This window comes from Cucurbita pepo, chromosome LG04, assembly GCF_002806865.2.
Source record: "Cucurbita pepo subsp. pepo cultivar mu-cu-16 chromosome LG04, ASM280686v2, whole genome shotgun sequence".
NCBI classification, from domain to species: Eukaryota; Viridiplantae; Streptophyta; class Magnoliopsida; order Cucurbitales; family Cucurbitaceae; genus Cucurbita; species Cucurbita pepo.
In genome coordinates this window covers 7,090,975-7,105,197 of record NC_036641.1, presented here as the reverse complement: position 1 = coordinate 7,105,197, position 14,223 = coordinate 7,090,975, and the positions used below count along the sequence as shown (strand labels likewise).

At 37.2% G+C, this 14,223-nt stretch overlaps 3 protein-coding genes across 4 annotated transcripts; 1 reads left to right on the top strand and 2 right to left on the bottom strand.

The window, feature by feature from the left end:
- Positions 1-1,812: 1,812 nt before the first annotated feature.
- Positions 1,813-2,874, top strand: LOC111793826 (S-type anion channel SLAH1-like). The gene has a single exon (XM_023675877.1). The coding sequence runs from the start codon at positions 1,813-1,815 to the stop codon at positions 2,872-2,874; it is 1,062 nt and encodes a 353-aa protein (XP_023531645.1).
- Positions 2,875-4,662: 1,788 nt separating this feature from the next.
- On the bottom strand, positions 4,663-5,884 carry LOC111793903 (mitogen-activated protein kinase kinase kinase 18-like). Its single transcript, XM_023675972.1, has one exon. The coding sequence runs from the start codon at positions 5,882-5,884 to the stop codon at positions 4,793-4,795; it is 1,092 nt and encodes a 363-aa protein (XP_023531740.1). The 3' UTR covers positions 4,663-4,792.
- A 4,826-nt stretch (positions 5,885-10,710) lies between these two features.
- On the bottom strand, positions 10,711-13,540 carry LOC111793788 (probable WRKY transcription factor 31). 2 transcript variants are annotated; one of them, XM_023675829.1, is made up of 5 exons: positions 13,100-13,540; positions 12,903-13,001; positions 12,314-12,811; positions 12,115-12,228; positions 10,711-11,475 (listed from the first exon to the last, which is right to left on the bottom strand). In XM_023675829.1, the coding sequence occupies exons 1-5, from the start codon at positions 13,409-13,411 to the stop codon at positions 10,858-10,860; spliced, it is 1,641 nt and encodes a 546-aa protein (XP_023531597.1). In that variant the 5' UTR covers positions 13,412-13,540; the 3' UTR covers positions 10,711-10,857. The 2 variants fall into 2 exon arrangements, with proteins under 2 accessions (XP_023531597.1, XP_023531598.1); XM_023675830.1 differs by having other exon boundaries at positions 13,124-13,540.
- Positions 13,541-14,223: the final 683 nt, after the last annotated feature.

The window sequence follows — 14,223 nt, the reverse complement described above, 5'->3', positions numbered from 1 at the left end:
AGAATTCAAATTTACATTTCTTATAACAATGTTTACAAAAATTACATTAGTATTACAAGTGAGTTCAAACTGTGAAAGAGTATTATAGCAATCATGTAGTCTATCAAAAGTTATAATATTATCTTTAGACTTTTGTAAACGTTTCAAAATCCTTCAATAAAATTGAAACCTATTAGAATATTGGAAGTAAATTTGACATAACCATATCTTAAAATGGTGGGACGGTAACTGAAACGTTTGTCTATATTCAATCTAAGAGAACGGTGTTGTACAACTAGAGATGTCTATTTAACTTTCAATGTCAAAGACCCGTCTCGAGTAAAGTGGAGAATCCTCATTTAAATGAAAAATAGGGGAGGGAGTATCGAAGAAATATTTAAAGGAATGGCAATGTATTAATTTTGATTTGTTACATATCCTCGTCAGCGTCAGCGTGATGGTTTTAAATTGTGTCTGTTAGTGAGAGATTTCATGTCGGCTAGAATGAGGTTTTCATGTTTCACCCGTAAACATTTCTTAGAAATGTTTAGTTTTCCCTCTTAACCCTTATAAGAATGTTTCACATCTGCTGTGAGAAGTTTCTACACCTTTATAAAGTGGGATCTCTCAATCCACCTCGTTGGAGACCCAGAATCAATCCACCCCCTTAGGGACCTAGCGTCCTCGCTTGCACACCACACGGTGACTAGCTCTTATACCATTTATAATAGCCCGAGTTCATCACTAGCCGACATTATTCTCTTTGGACTTTTCCCTTCTGGGACGTTTAAAATGCTTATACTACGTTTTCACATTCTTATAAGGAATGTTTCGTTTCCCTTTCCAACCGACGTGAGATCTCACAATCCACTCATTTGAGAGGGAAACAAAACGTTCCTTATAATGGTACGACGGCTATGACTACTTGCTTAAGAAGGAAGAAATGTGTCTTCTTCTTCGGATATGAAAAAGCCTGCAAATCCCACTCATTCCTCATATCAGATAGCAACATTTTGTTCTAGATTTGTAAGGCGGCGGCGGCGGCGGGGTTTTTTCTCCTTTAAATAACACTACAATTTGACTTCTCATTTTTCAAACTCATAAACTTAGTAGTCAAGAAATTAGGGTTCTTATCTTTTCATCCATCCTATATATATATATAAATTTTATAATTCTTAGCTAGATAATGATGAATTCTCAAAAATAGATATAATAAAAAATTGTGAAAGAAAAAAAAAAAAAGACAAATATTTATGATGTTTTTCTCATGGGGTTCGGAATGTGATAATGCCCATAATGGTTAGCAACGGGAACAAAAACAGGGTCAGGGACGAAGAATGTAATTACCTTCTCTAACTGTGATATCTTCCCTTGGTTGGGGAGGAGAACGAAACACCTTTTCTAAAGGGTGTGGAAATCTTTTCCTAACAGATGCATTTTAAAGGAGAAGCTCGAAAGAGGACAATACAATAACCTTGATTAACTAATCGGGAGAACCTCTCATTGCTCCGTCCCTCATTTTTCGTAGAGATTTCTTACCTTGTTACAGATCTTCACACAGTCCAATCTCGTAGATTAAATAAATATTTAGATTATATTTATATAGGGAATGATAACAGATCTCAAGACAATTTTTTTAAGCGTACGATCCTCCGTACAACTAGTTGAATTGAATCAAACCTAGCTGTAAATGATTCTTGGAGCTCACAAAGTCCAAATTGGCTACCTCAAAACCACAACTCACGCAAACACCTATTTTTAAAATCACTATATAAGAACCATTGACAAAGCTTCAAACTTTCATCAAATCTCTTGAAACCCATCAAGAAAAACATGGAAATGGATGAAAATCAAACCAAAAACCCATCCTTTTTCCTCCAATTCTTAGCCAAATTCCATGCAGGCTACTTCAGAATCAGCATGTCCCTTTGTGGCCAAGCCTTGTTATGGAAGATCCTCAAACAACCAATCCAAAGCCAAAATTCACTTAGAAAGATCCTTCAATTGCTACCCAATTCAGCTTTCTTGGTGTTATGGTCATTAACTCTCTTAATTTTGGTATCCCTTTCTTTAATTTACATTCTAAGATGCTTTTTCCATTTCAAATTAGTGAAATTTGAGTTCTTGCATAGAGTGGGAGTAAATTACCTTTTTGCCCCTTGGATTTCTTGGCTTCTTTTGCTTCAATCCTCACCATTTAAGTCATTTCCTTACGAAATTCTCATGTGGGTGTTTTTAGTTCCAATTGTTATATTGGATGTCAAAATCTATGGCCAATGGTTCATAAAAGGAAAGAGATTTTTATCCACCGTTGCTAATCCAACCAGCCAGCTTTCTGTCATCGGAAACTTGGCCGGAGCTCGGACGTTGGCCGTGATGGGGTGGCGGGAGACATCATTATGCATGTTTTCTCTCGGAATGTCACATTATTTAGTGCTTTTTGTGACACTTTACCAAAGGTTAGCCGGAAGTAATAGCTTGCCAGCCATTTTACGGCCGGTGTTCTTCTTGTTCTTCGCTGTTCCAAGCATGGCGAGCTTGGCTTGGAGCTCAATCACTAAAAGATTCGATACATTTTCAAAGATTTTGTTTTTTGTTTCGGTTTTTTTGTTTGTGTCTCTTGTTTCAAGGCCAATGCTTTTTAGAAAATGTATGAGGAAATTCACTGTGGCGTGGTGGTCTTATTCTTTTCCTCTTTCATTGCTTGCTTTGGCTTGTAATGAATATGCTAAAGAAGTTGGAGTTGAAGCTGCTCATGTTTGTGCTCTTCTTCTCGCTCTTCTCTCCCTTTTCGTGTCTCTCTTTTTGTTGATTCTTACCGTTTTGAGAACGAATTCGATGATTCCGATGAGCTCGCCCGAGATTAGTTCCGATAGTAGCGGTGCTGAGCCATGAGGGTTTCAGGGTTCGTTTAGGTTCATAACATATCAGATGTCGTGAATATTTTTAGAATGGGATTGTCATTCCACTCATTTTGTCGATTCGATTGTAACTTGTTTATGCTAGAATAGTGATGAAGTTGTTGAATAATGATATGATATCGAGATCTACGAAGGTCAAATATGATAAACGTTATAATCCTTCAAAAGAGGATGAAGATGATATGAACGCGTCGGGTTTTAAATAATATAATCCACTCTTGTTGATATGATTTGATGATGTGACATTATCGTTTTGCATACTAAAATGTTGTTGATTTTGGTCAAAGGGAAATGAATTTTATAATTCATGTTTTGGGTTGGATACCAAGAATATTTAAATAAAGTCAATATCGAATGCTATTATTAATACTTCGAGTTAAAGTAACTTGGAAGGTGGCTTTCTATAAATTAAGTTATCGTTTTATTTTTCTAAACGCTAAAAATAGTAAAACCCACGAGCAAGATTAATTCGAAACGATTTCTTAACCTAATATAATTCATATACGTAATGTAATAAGGATATTGAAATTTGATCAAGTTTTTAACGATCAGATATAATTAGACAAAACAATTATTCTTAAAAAATAGTCAAACTGCATGTAAGTTGACTCAAACTATAACAACTCAAGTCCACCGCTAACTGATATTTGTTCTTTTTGGTTAGTTACGTTGTTAGCCTCACGATTTTAAAACACATAGAAAATGTACACTATTATAAAGAATGTTTCGTTTCCCTCTCCAACCGATGTGAGATCTCACAATCTACTTCCTTTGGGGGCCTAGCGTTCTCGATGGTGCACTGCCCAATGTTTGGCTATGATACCATTTGTAACAACTCAAATCCACCGCTAGTAGATATTGTTCGTTTTGGTACATATCGTCGTTACCTCATAATTTTAAAACGCGTATAGGGAGAAGTTTCCATACAGTGAGATCCCACATCGATTGAAGAAAAGAACCAATCATTCGTTATAAGGATGTGGAAACCTCTCTCTAACATACGTGTTTTAAAACCGTGAGATTAACAACGATACGTAACGAGTCAAAACAGACAATATCTACTAGAAATGAGCTTGAACTGTTACACGAACATTTTACAAATGTCAACCGTTAATTAAAATCATATAAAATTAACTTAAAAAGCGGATAATCCAATCATTCTAGATATAAATGAGAAGGCTCGTTGTCTTGTAGGAAAACATCACCAAATGTGGATTCCCCTTTGAAACTCATACAAGAATAGTTGGGTTGGGCCGGATCGTACCAGCCCAAACAAAACTACATTATAAAAGCCCATATCAGGCTCATCGGCCCAATCCTAAAGACCTGCCACGTGTTTTTCTCTCATTTTAATCAAAGCTGCCATTTTCCTCTTACTACTGTGACGCGTTTTAAACATCTCCTTAGTAGACACGTTATAAAACTGTGAGGCTGACGACGATACATAATGGACTAAAACAAACAATATCTACTCACGGTGGAGAGCAGTTACATATGATATCAAAGCCAGACACCATTCAATGTGTCATCAAGGACAGTGGCTCTCAAGAGAGGTGAATTGTGAGATCACACATTAGTTGGGGAGGAGAGTGAAAGATTCGTATAAGGGAGCGATAATCTCTCCCTTGTAGACGCATTTTAAAACCGTGAGGCCGACACCAATACATAATAGGCCAAACCCACTTCATGTTCGATAACTAAAACATGTCGTTTTTAGTTGCTTACCCTTTACTTCATACTCATGAATAGGGACCAAAGCAAATTCATTCCCCTTTTATTAGGAGTTATGAAGAGCTTCTAGCACCCAAGTTTCATTCTTTTTATGGTATTAAGGATTTAGATTAAATCATTATGTCGTAGGTTAATGTGGAATTCCTAAAAATCTACCAAACTCAACTAATTAATGAAACAAGATCACTAATTACATCATCACTTACTCTAAACCTAACTGTTCTATCAAACAATTCCAAGCTTTTGGTTCGCCCACTAATGGATTCCGCTTCATCTTCACCGTCCACGCACCTTCCTCTGATCGTCATCCAATTCTCACCGTCCGATTCCCACTTGATTTCCCATCGGAACATCGACAGCCGTCTGATTCTGTCGTCGTCCCATTCCTCTGTTTTCAGCTCACTTTGCGAATTCCAAACGCCTTGATCCAAGATACTTGTCGGAGAATTTGAATCTAATTCCTTGGATTCCTCGAACCACTCAGAATTCGTGTCCTCTAAGAATGGATGTTCAAGAAGCTGGCTCGCGCTCCAGCGTTCTGTTGGGTTTCTTCTCAAGCATTTTCCCAGAAAATCCTTCGCTTTCTCCGATAGAAAGCTTGGAATTTCCGGCGACTCGCCGGAATATCCTATCCGGTACAGTACTGAAACTGGGTCGCCGTCGGTTGGCCACGGTGGAGCACCGTTGACCATTTCGATTAAAGTACACCCAAGTGACCAAATGTCAGAGGAAATCCCCTGTTTTTCCCCACGTGCTACTTCCGGCGCCATGAACATCGGCGTTCCACCGATAGCCGCCGGTTCATTAACCCATTTCGAGCATCCGAAATCCGCAATCTTCAAACCATCTTCCCCGATTAAAATATTCTTAGCTTTAATATCACAATGCACCAAACCCCTTTTGTGCAAATACTCCAATCCTTTCACAATTTCACGCGTGTAGAATCCCGCCGCCGTCTCTTTAATCCAGCCGCCGCACCGGAGAATTTCATCGGCGAGTGTGCCGCCGGTGGCGTACTCCATGAAGAGATTATACATCAGCTTCCCATTCTCTCTGGTTACATCGAATCCCCTGTAGCTCACAATGGAAGGGTGGGACAAAGAAGAAAGAATCCTCTGCTCTGTTTTCAAGAACTCCGATTCGGGAAGCTCGGCGGACTTGACAGCAAAAACGTCTCCGGCAGGGGCGGCGGAGGCGAGGTAGACGGTGGCGGAGGAGCCGTGGCCGACGGCGGCGAGTCGGGTCCAGGTCATTGTAGAGACTCTTGGTGAAATTGGGACAAAGGGAGGGTTTTTATAGTTGGCATTGGGAATGCTGACTTGGCAGTCTACGTTTTTGTAGAGAGTTGACTATTTTGGTTTGAAAATTACACGTTTCGATTTTAGAGAATAGTTGTTGGTTCGCACGTGTGAACTCGAGTTCTGATTGGTTCAATGGACTGCACGTACGTTGGGAATTTGGTATATGAAGAATTGAAGTGACTTTAGATGGGAAAGTGGAAGATTTTAACCTAAACCCAAAACTCTAAATAAAAAAAAATAAAAAAAATTTATCATTAAAATTGTCGAGATCGAACATAGACCTAACAACCTGTGTTTTTTAGTTCGGTACGGAGATATTGTTGGTGACTCGAAAATAATGGATTCAAAGTACTTCTCGAGTGATTTCGTAGGTCTGTCATTCTCAGCTGGTGCGCATTCCTCGACTCAACATCGACATAGTCTCGTGCGCAACCTGTTGAGCTTCGAACCCTATTTATTTTTAAACTGTAAATACAGGAACGGGTTTAGAACGGATTTAGAAGAAAGTGTATTTGGTAATATATTTATTAGGTTGAATAATCCAAGGTCAACCATCAATTTGGACATGTTTTTTTTTGGCCAACCATTATGGAAGGCTTCAACTATTAGCCCACCTACTCTTCATTGATTTACACAAAATTAATAGATTTATTTCCCCTTTTAGAGTATCAAGATTTCAACTTTAAATAGAAGTTAAATTACATTTTTAGTACAAAATTTTAAATCATGAACCATGTCGGACTTATATGCATGTTCGTGAAAAAAAAAAACACGTAAAGAGAAATATTTTATTTAAAAAACTAATTAAAATATTTTATTCGGGATCTTAAGAAAAATAAAATATAATAGACATTTGAACGATCGTGATACTCTAAAAGCTAGGTTGACTTTAGTGCATCAAAGTCAAACCTAGGACCAAACTTATAATATATTAATTTTTTAGACTATCAGTAACCTGATTTGGGATTGTTCGAGCGGTAGGTCATAGTCGAATATGTAGGACGTTTCTCAAATTAATCTTACTTGAAAATGTTGGATGTTACAATTGACTCGGTAACGAGCGTAGCTCAAATTGTCAAATATTACTATTGGTCACACCTACGTGTATAAGAATAATTTAATAAAAGGAAAAAGTTACTTATATTTATTATTTATTTAGTACTTTTTGTCTTGTAATGAATTGACCAAACTTAATTATATAATTGATAAACCCTAAGTAAAGCAAACCAAATTAAAATTAAAATTAAAAATAAAAATAAAAGTAAATTTAAAAATAAAATTAAAAATAAAAATAAAATTAAAGGTGGGTATTGAATTAAGAGCAATAATTCACAAAATTTAGTACTTAATCATTATTACAACTTTGGAAAATCAAAGAAAATTAATTAAGAAGAGAGGGTGGAAGAAAATAAAAGTAATTAATGTGAAAAAAATGAAATTATTAGTGACGGCGGCGGTGGCGGCGGTTGTGACGGTGGTGGTGGTGGTTAGCTGCTGCAACTAAAAATTGGAGTAATTTCAAAAGCTAACAAACCCTAAATTTGGATGGTTTTTGATATTAGTTATGTTAGTTGGACCTAAGCAATATAATGCTTCCAATATCTTAATTAATGCGTGACTTTTAAGTATTCTTATTTTATTTTATTTTATTTTCCCATTGCTTTGCTTATTATTTTTTTTTTTTAATATTATAATTTTAAAAAGATTATAAAAGAAACGAGTCAATCAGGCTCGATGACTATAAGAAACAAAATGAAAGTCGGATTTGACCGAAAAAGAAACAATACTATAGATACTGTGGTCGAGAAAGAAGAATCTTTCTAAATCATTTCACGTCAACAGTACCTTTAGGCATCCTAAATATGTAAAACTCGGGTCAACTCGGTCAATGCTTATTCTTGTTCATTCTTGCTATAACAATTCCATTCACTGTTCCAATCTAGTGATTTGAATTGGAACGAGAAAATGGTAGAAATCAGAAAATAAAAAATAAAATTGTCAAAATAAAAGTCTATATGACATGATAACTCGATCAATCGGGACTACCCAACCCAAGNTTTTTTTTTTTTTTTTTTTTTTTTTTTTTTTTTTTCAGTTTGGGTTGGTTGAATTTTTTAAAAATAAAAAATTCAGTTCAGGTTGCGAGTTGACATTTTTTTTTAGTCTAGTCAACCGAATTAACTCGAAAATAGGGTTACAACCCAACCTTATCATACTCTTAAAATGTTAAGAATATTTAATATTTGTAACCAATGTTAGCGATGGTCTGTGACGTGTAAATATTTTATGTTTAAATTTTATGAAATTTTAATTATTAGTGTAACGTGCTTGGTAGCTAAATAAGATTATTTTAAACAATTAAAAAAAACAACGTGAAAATAGAAGATTGGATGATAAATTCTATTTGAATCGTTCCCGTCACTAATTCAATAAAAAATTAGAATATTAATATTTTATTTTCATAAAAATATTTTTTAAAGAAGGAATAAAATTAATTAAATTTAAATTTTGAAGATATTTTTATTAATTTAATTTTTTAATAAAATTATTAGGGAATTAAGAATAAAGGGAGAAGATTGGTTGGGAGTTAATAATTATTTAATTTTATATAAGTTGTTGCCAAACAATTTTATTGGTAGAATCTTTTGGTTTAAGTTGAAATTATACCACCAAACTCTCACCATTTACATTTATTTATGCCTTTGTCACGCTTACCTCAATCTTAACAAATAACACCAAACGCTCGGGATTCAGAATTTGGACTCGGACCTATGTGCCCTAGTATTTCCCTACATCTCTTACAACATGGTCACATTTCGGTGAAAACTATCCCCACAAATCAACGTGAGTCCTTCGAACATGTTTTGGTCTGTGTGTCCTTTAGTTTAGGAGATTTTTGAGTTAAGTAGCCATATTCGAGTAACTTACCGTGAATCTTTGGTAATAGCTCACGAACCCTATAAACAATCTTAGCTCACTCAAATGTGTAGGTGTTTGCTACACCTCGATGGCTCTAATGCTCATCCAATATCTTAGGAATAGGATCTCCGTCTTTATAGAGAGATGATTCTTCCTTAATACCTTACAGTTTTAGGTCTCAGTGTAACGTGTTAGCATATATCATGTTGTATGTAATTACACGTTGGACTCAACCATGAAGACACTTATCGGGTATTTTTAAAAAAGAAAGCTATGAAGCTACAAGGTGGGTTTGTAAAGCCCATATAACTATTTAAGGCCCAATTTTACAAATTTCAAACCCAACAAATGAGTATTTCATATCGATCAAGTTGTAGCGAAGACGTTATCTCTAGTGGTACGAAACCTTTTGAATATCAAAACGAAATCACGAAAGCTCAAGTGGATAATATATTAGCATCTCGAGGTCACTTGTAACAACCAAAACACACTGTTAGTAAATATTGTCCACTTTAGCACACTGTTAAGTATCGTTATCACAGCTAGTAGATATTGTTTGTTTTAACCCATTAAGTATCATTGTCACTGTTAGTAGATATTGTCCGCTTTTACCCATTAAGTATCATTGTCAGTCTCACAGTTTTAAAATCTGTCTATTAGGAGAGGTTTCCACGGCATTATAAGGAATGTTTCGTTTCCCTCTCCAACCAATGTGGAATCTCACATCACTGGTCCCTAACAGCTCAACCGTTCATCAAATTTTCAAGTTTAAAATAGAGTTTAGGTCGACCCGAAACTAAGAAATATGAGAAAATAGGAGAAAAGAAGTGTAGAAACTGACATTTGTGAGTGTATTATTAGGAGGCTTTAAAAAAGACAGTTGGAAGTTGACAAGAAGAAGGTTGCTTTCTGTAGCCTTCAAATGCTTATCTTTTACACAAGACTTAGTCTTCTTCTTATTAACGAGACGATTTGTTTGACTCCCTTTCATTGCCATTTGCTGCACGTAGTTCCATTCTTTTTATTAATACCTTTTTTTTTTTCCTTGTTCTTTTGCTTTCTTGGATCTACTCGGACATCATGTCGACTCGTAACGCTTAAACATTGATATCTATTTGATCTCTAGAACTTTAAAGTCTTTAGTCATGAATTGACATATTGGTATCATAGTTACAAATTGATCAAACTTTGAAGTTAGTTTCAATTTTGGCTGATTGGACCTTGATAGCCCAAGCGGCGCTATCAGATATTGTCTGTTTTAGCCCGTTATATATCGTCGTCAGCCTTACAGTTTTAAAACATGTCTACTAGGAAATGTTTCGTTCATCTCTCAAACCGATGTGGGATCTCATAATCCACCTCCTTGGGGGCCCAACGTCCTCATTGGCACACCATCTGATGTCTGGCTTTGATACCACTGTAACAGCTTAAGCCCATGGCTAGTAGCCCATTATGTATCGCTGTCAGCCTCACGATATTATTTTATCTCTTTTCTTCTCTAGCAAGCATTACTTTTGGTGTGATGGTGTTACTTTTGGTGTCGTCGTTTTGAGGTTCCTTTAGACATTGGAACAAGTGAGCAACCAAATCCAAAATAAGCGTTCATTTCATATCTAACTCGACCATTTCACATCCTAGGAATGGTCGAACCATTCAATCAAGTAGTGAATGTGAACAAAAACCCAAATGAACGACAACATTAAACAAAATTGGACAAACATGTTAACGACCACATCAAAGATATCGATAAGTCTAAGTCAACTAACGATCATCAATCAATCAAAATCATTTTTTTATACTTTTGAAACCGAAAAAGAATATATCCAAAGCGTGTGGAAAAAAGAATCGAGGGTTTGATATTATTAAAATAATAAAATATTTTTATATAATAAATCCTCAAGAACAAATCTATAGTTTAAATTTCTAACTACACCAAAAAAAAAAGAGTTCTTTTTATGGGTCTGAAAATTGGCAACAACCTTTGAATCATATTGTTGTTCTTGATGTTACTGTTGGGAGTTGCTTGTTGTGTTATTATCAACATTATTATTCCCATTCCCATTCCCATTCTCCTTTTGATGATGCGATCCGCCGATCAACGACGTCATCGCCGAAGCCAACGCTGCAATGAAATTCGGGTCGGAAGCGATCGCCGCACTCGCCGCGCTCAACGTGTCGGCCAATGGATTTTGCGACGGAGGAGGAGTAGCCGCTTCTATCTCCTTCGACATTTGGAGGCCGGAGAATTTTGATTGATTGTATAGGGCATGTCCAAAAATTTGTGGGAAGCTTTGAGTCGGACCGGCTGCGAACGGGATCGGGAAGTGACCCGGTGCGGGTCGTTGGAATAAAGGGTTCGGGGTTTGTGTTAGGTCTAATGTCACCGTCGGAAATGGGGCCGAGGCCGAGATTGTAGCCATGCTTGAAGAACATGGCAATAGGGTTCTTGCTAGAAAATTTGGGTTCATTAAACCGTCGGCACTTGACATGGAGCCTGATAGAAGCATTCTGGCCGCTGATGATGTTGTTGATGCCATTGCCATGGCGGCCGGCGGCAATGGATGGTTGTGGTTGCCTTCGTACGTTGTTATCAAAATTGTCTTGTCTTCAGCACATCTTTGTACCTATATGTATATATATAGAACCAAACATGTTTATTTCATATGATTAAGATTTGAAACCATAAAATGAACCAAACATGTTCTCGATAACGGTTTGATATTGTTCACTTTGAACATTAGCTTTCATATACTCATGATCACACGGTCTGATATTGCTCACTTTGAACATTAGGTCTCGTATACTCATGATCACACGGTCTGATATTGCTCACTTTGAACATTAGCTCTCGTATACTCATGATCACACGATCTGATATTGCTCACTTTGAACATTAGCTCTTGTGTACACATGATCACTCGTGAGTCTAGCTAATGTGAAGTTTTGTTTGCACTCAGAACAAATCTCAAGCTAACGATCTATAGTATATCAAAACATATCAATGAGATTTCAAACTTCAGATCTCTTGATCGATATTGCTCACTTTGAACATTAGCTCTCGTGTACTCATGATCACTCGTGAGTCTAGCTAATGTGAAGCTTTGTTTGCACTCGGAACAAATCTCAAGCTACCGATCTATAGTATATCAAAACATATCAATGAGATTTCAAACTTCAGATCTCTTGATCGAAAATATATGTCTTAAGTGATTGAGTTATACTGAGTATATAATCTATTGTTGATATAGAAGGGTATGACTTACTTGTTTTCGAACAGGGCAACCAGCGGCCATGGTGCATCGATAGTAAGCTCGAGGACAAGGGTTTCCCTTAGCCATTTTTTGTCCGTATTTTCGCCATTGACATCCGTCCGTGATCTAAACAGTTCAACCAAGCAAAAGTAAACAAAAGTTTCAATTTTTCGTTTGTTTTATCGAACTAATTAGGTTAAAATTGTCATACCATGGGAGCTTCCGATCTAGCTCGAACGGAGACTCGAGCTTTTCTCATAGTAGCTTCAGTTTGATCCACGTCTTTACCCGAGGACGAAGAAATGAATTTAGAAGCCTTGTTTGAACCCAAATTCGAACCTTGATCCGGGCTATGTCGTTTTGACGACGCCACTTCTCCGGTAGTACCCGGGGACCGATCACTCCTCCCTTCCGATGATGACATCGATGGCTCATCAATGTCCGCATTCGTAGCCAATCCAAGATCCATAAACTGCCTCGGCACCAGCTTATTACCATTATTCGCTCCGCCACCGCCGTGTCGGATCGTTTCTTGGTCGCCGGCCTTCTCGTCAGTTGAATCGCCGGCGTCGGCTGCCTTCTGGGTTTGAATTAGCGTTGTGAACTGCATCTGCAGCGATTGGTAATTGCTGGTGACTTGATTTAACGTGTCTTTTAACCGTTGATTCTCTGTGTTCACTCTCTCCAATTCAGCTTGAAGAACTGCTCTCTGATCGATCAATTACCATGATCATCACAAAATTCAATTAAAAAAACGAAGAAATTGAAAATTTGATCTGTTTTTTTTTCTCTGAATTCACCTCGTTTTTTGTTTTTGTGTCTTGTGGGTTCGATGAAATTCCATCGTCCACCATGGATTGATCGCTGCTGTAATTGGTGGTCAACAGATTCAACCCTGTCTGTAATTTCAAAAGAAAAAGAACAAAAAAAAATTCATAATTGAAATAAAAATCCCATTTTTTGAAATGGGTAATCGCTAAAATTCGACAAAAATTACCAGAAAATTCAGTGGGTGACCTACATTTACTTGAAATTCGAGCTTGGTGGGACTGAGGTTGTCGGAGGCACGGAGCTTGGAGTCAGCGGCGGAGATAAGAACGCGGGATTTATCATCGGCGGCGAAGAAGTTCATTTCGTCGAAGAGGGCGCGGTGGGAGTGGAAGAAGGGCGGTGGGGGAGGAGGAGAGGGAGGAGGAGAGGGGGGAGGAGAGGGAGGAGGTTCGTGGAGGGTGGAGTTGAGGTTGACCGGAAAGTGGAGGGTAGCGGTGGGGGGAGGAGGAGGAGGAGGAGAAGGGGCGGCGGCTTCCATGGCGGAGAGATGGTGGTTGTTTTGAGGGAGAGAATTGAGAATAGATCTGAATCAATGGAGAGTCCACTTCCTTTGGCCATAAATCTCTGAACACTTAAACACACACCTCTTTCAAACCGTTTCAATGGACTCGGCTATAATTTTGGAGGGTAAGACTTGACGAACAAGACCATACACTACTTNTTTTTTTTTTTTTTTTTTTTTTTTTTTTTTTTTTTTTTTTTTTAATTACTTCCTTTATTTATATATATATTAAATTTGACGTAACCATCCATCTTCCTAAAGGTGTGGAAACGAACCATTTCTTATAAAGGTGTGGAAACCTCTTCCTAACATACGCGTTTTAAAATCACGACGATACATAACGGCCCAAAATAGACAATATTTGCTAATGGTGGGTTTGAGCTATTGGAGCCAAGTTTCGGGTGGTGTGCTAGGACACTGGGCCCCAAGGAGGGTGGAGCCAAGTTTCGGGTGGTGTGCTAGGACACTGGGCCCCAAGGAGGGTGGATTGTGAGATCCCACATTGGTTGTAAAGACGAATATTCTTGATAAGAGTGTGGAGACCTCTTCTTGACACGTTTTAAAATCGTGAGACGGATGATGATATGTTCTACTAGCGTTGAGCTTGTATAAGATATTTCAATGTAATTAGCCATGATGTAAATATAATTTAATTCTCGTTTAATGTGATATCCATTGCTACTTGAATTTATATTAGGATCATTTGAATAATATTTTTTCACATATTTCTTGAAATTTATATTCAGTCACTCGAACTCTAATTAAAAAAATTCTTCCTATCCCCCATA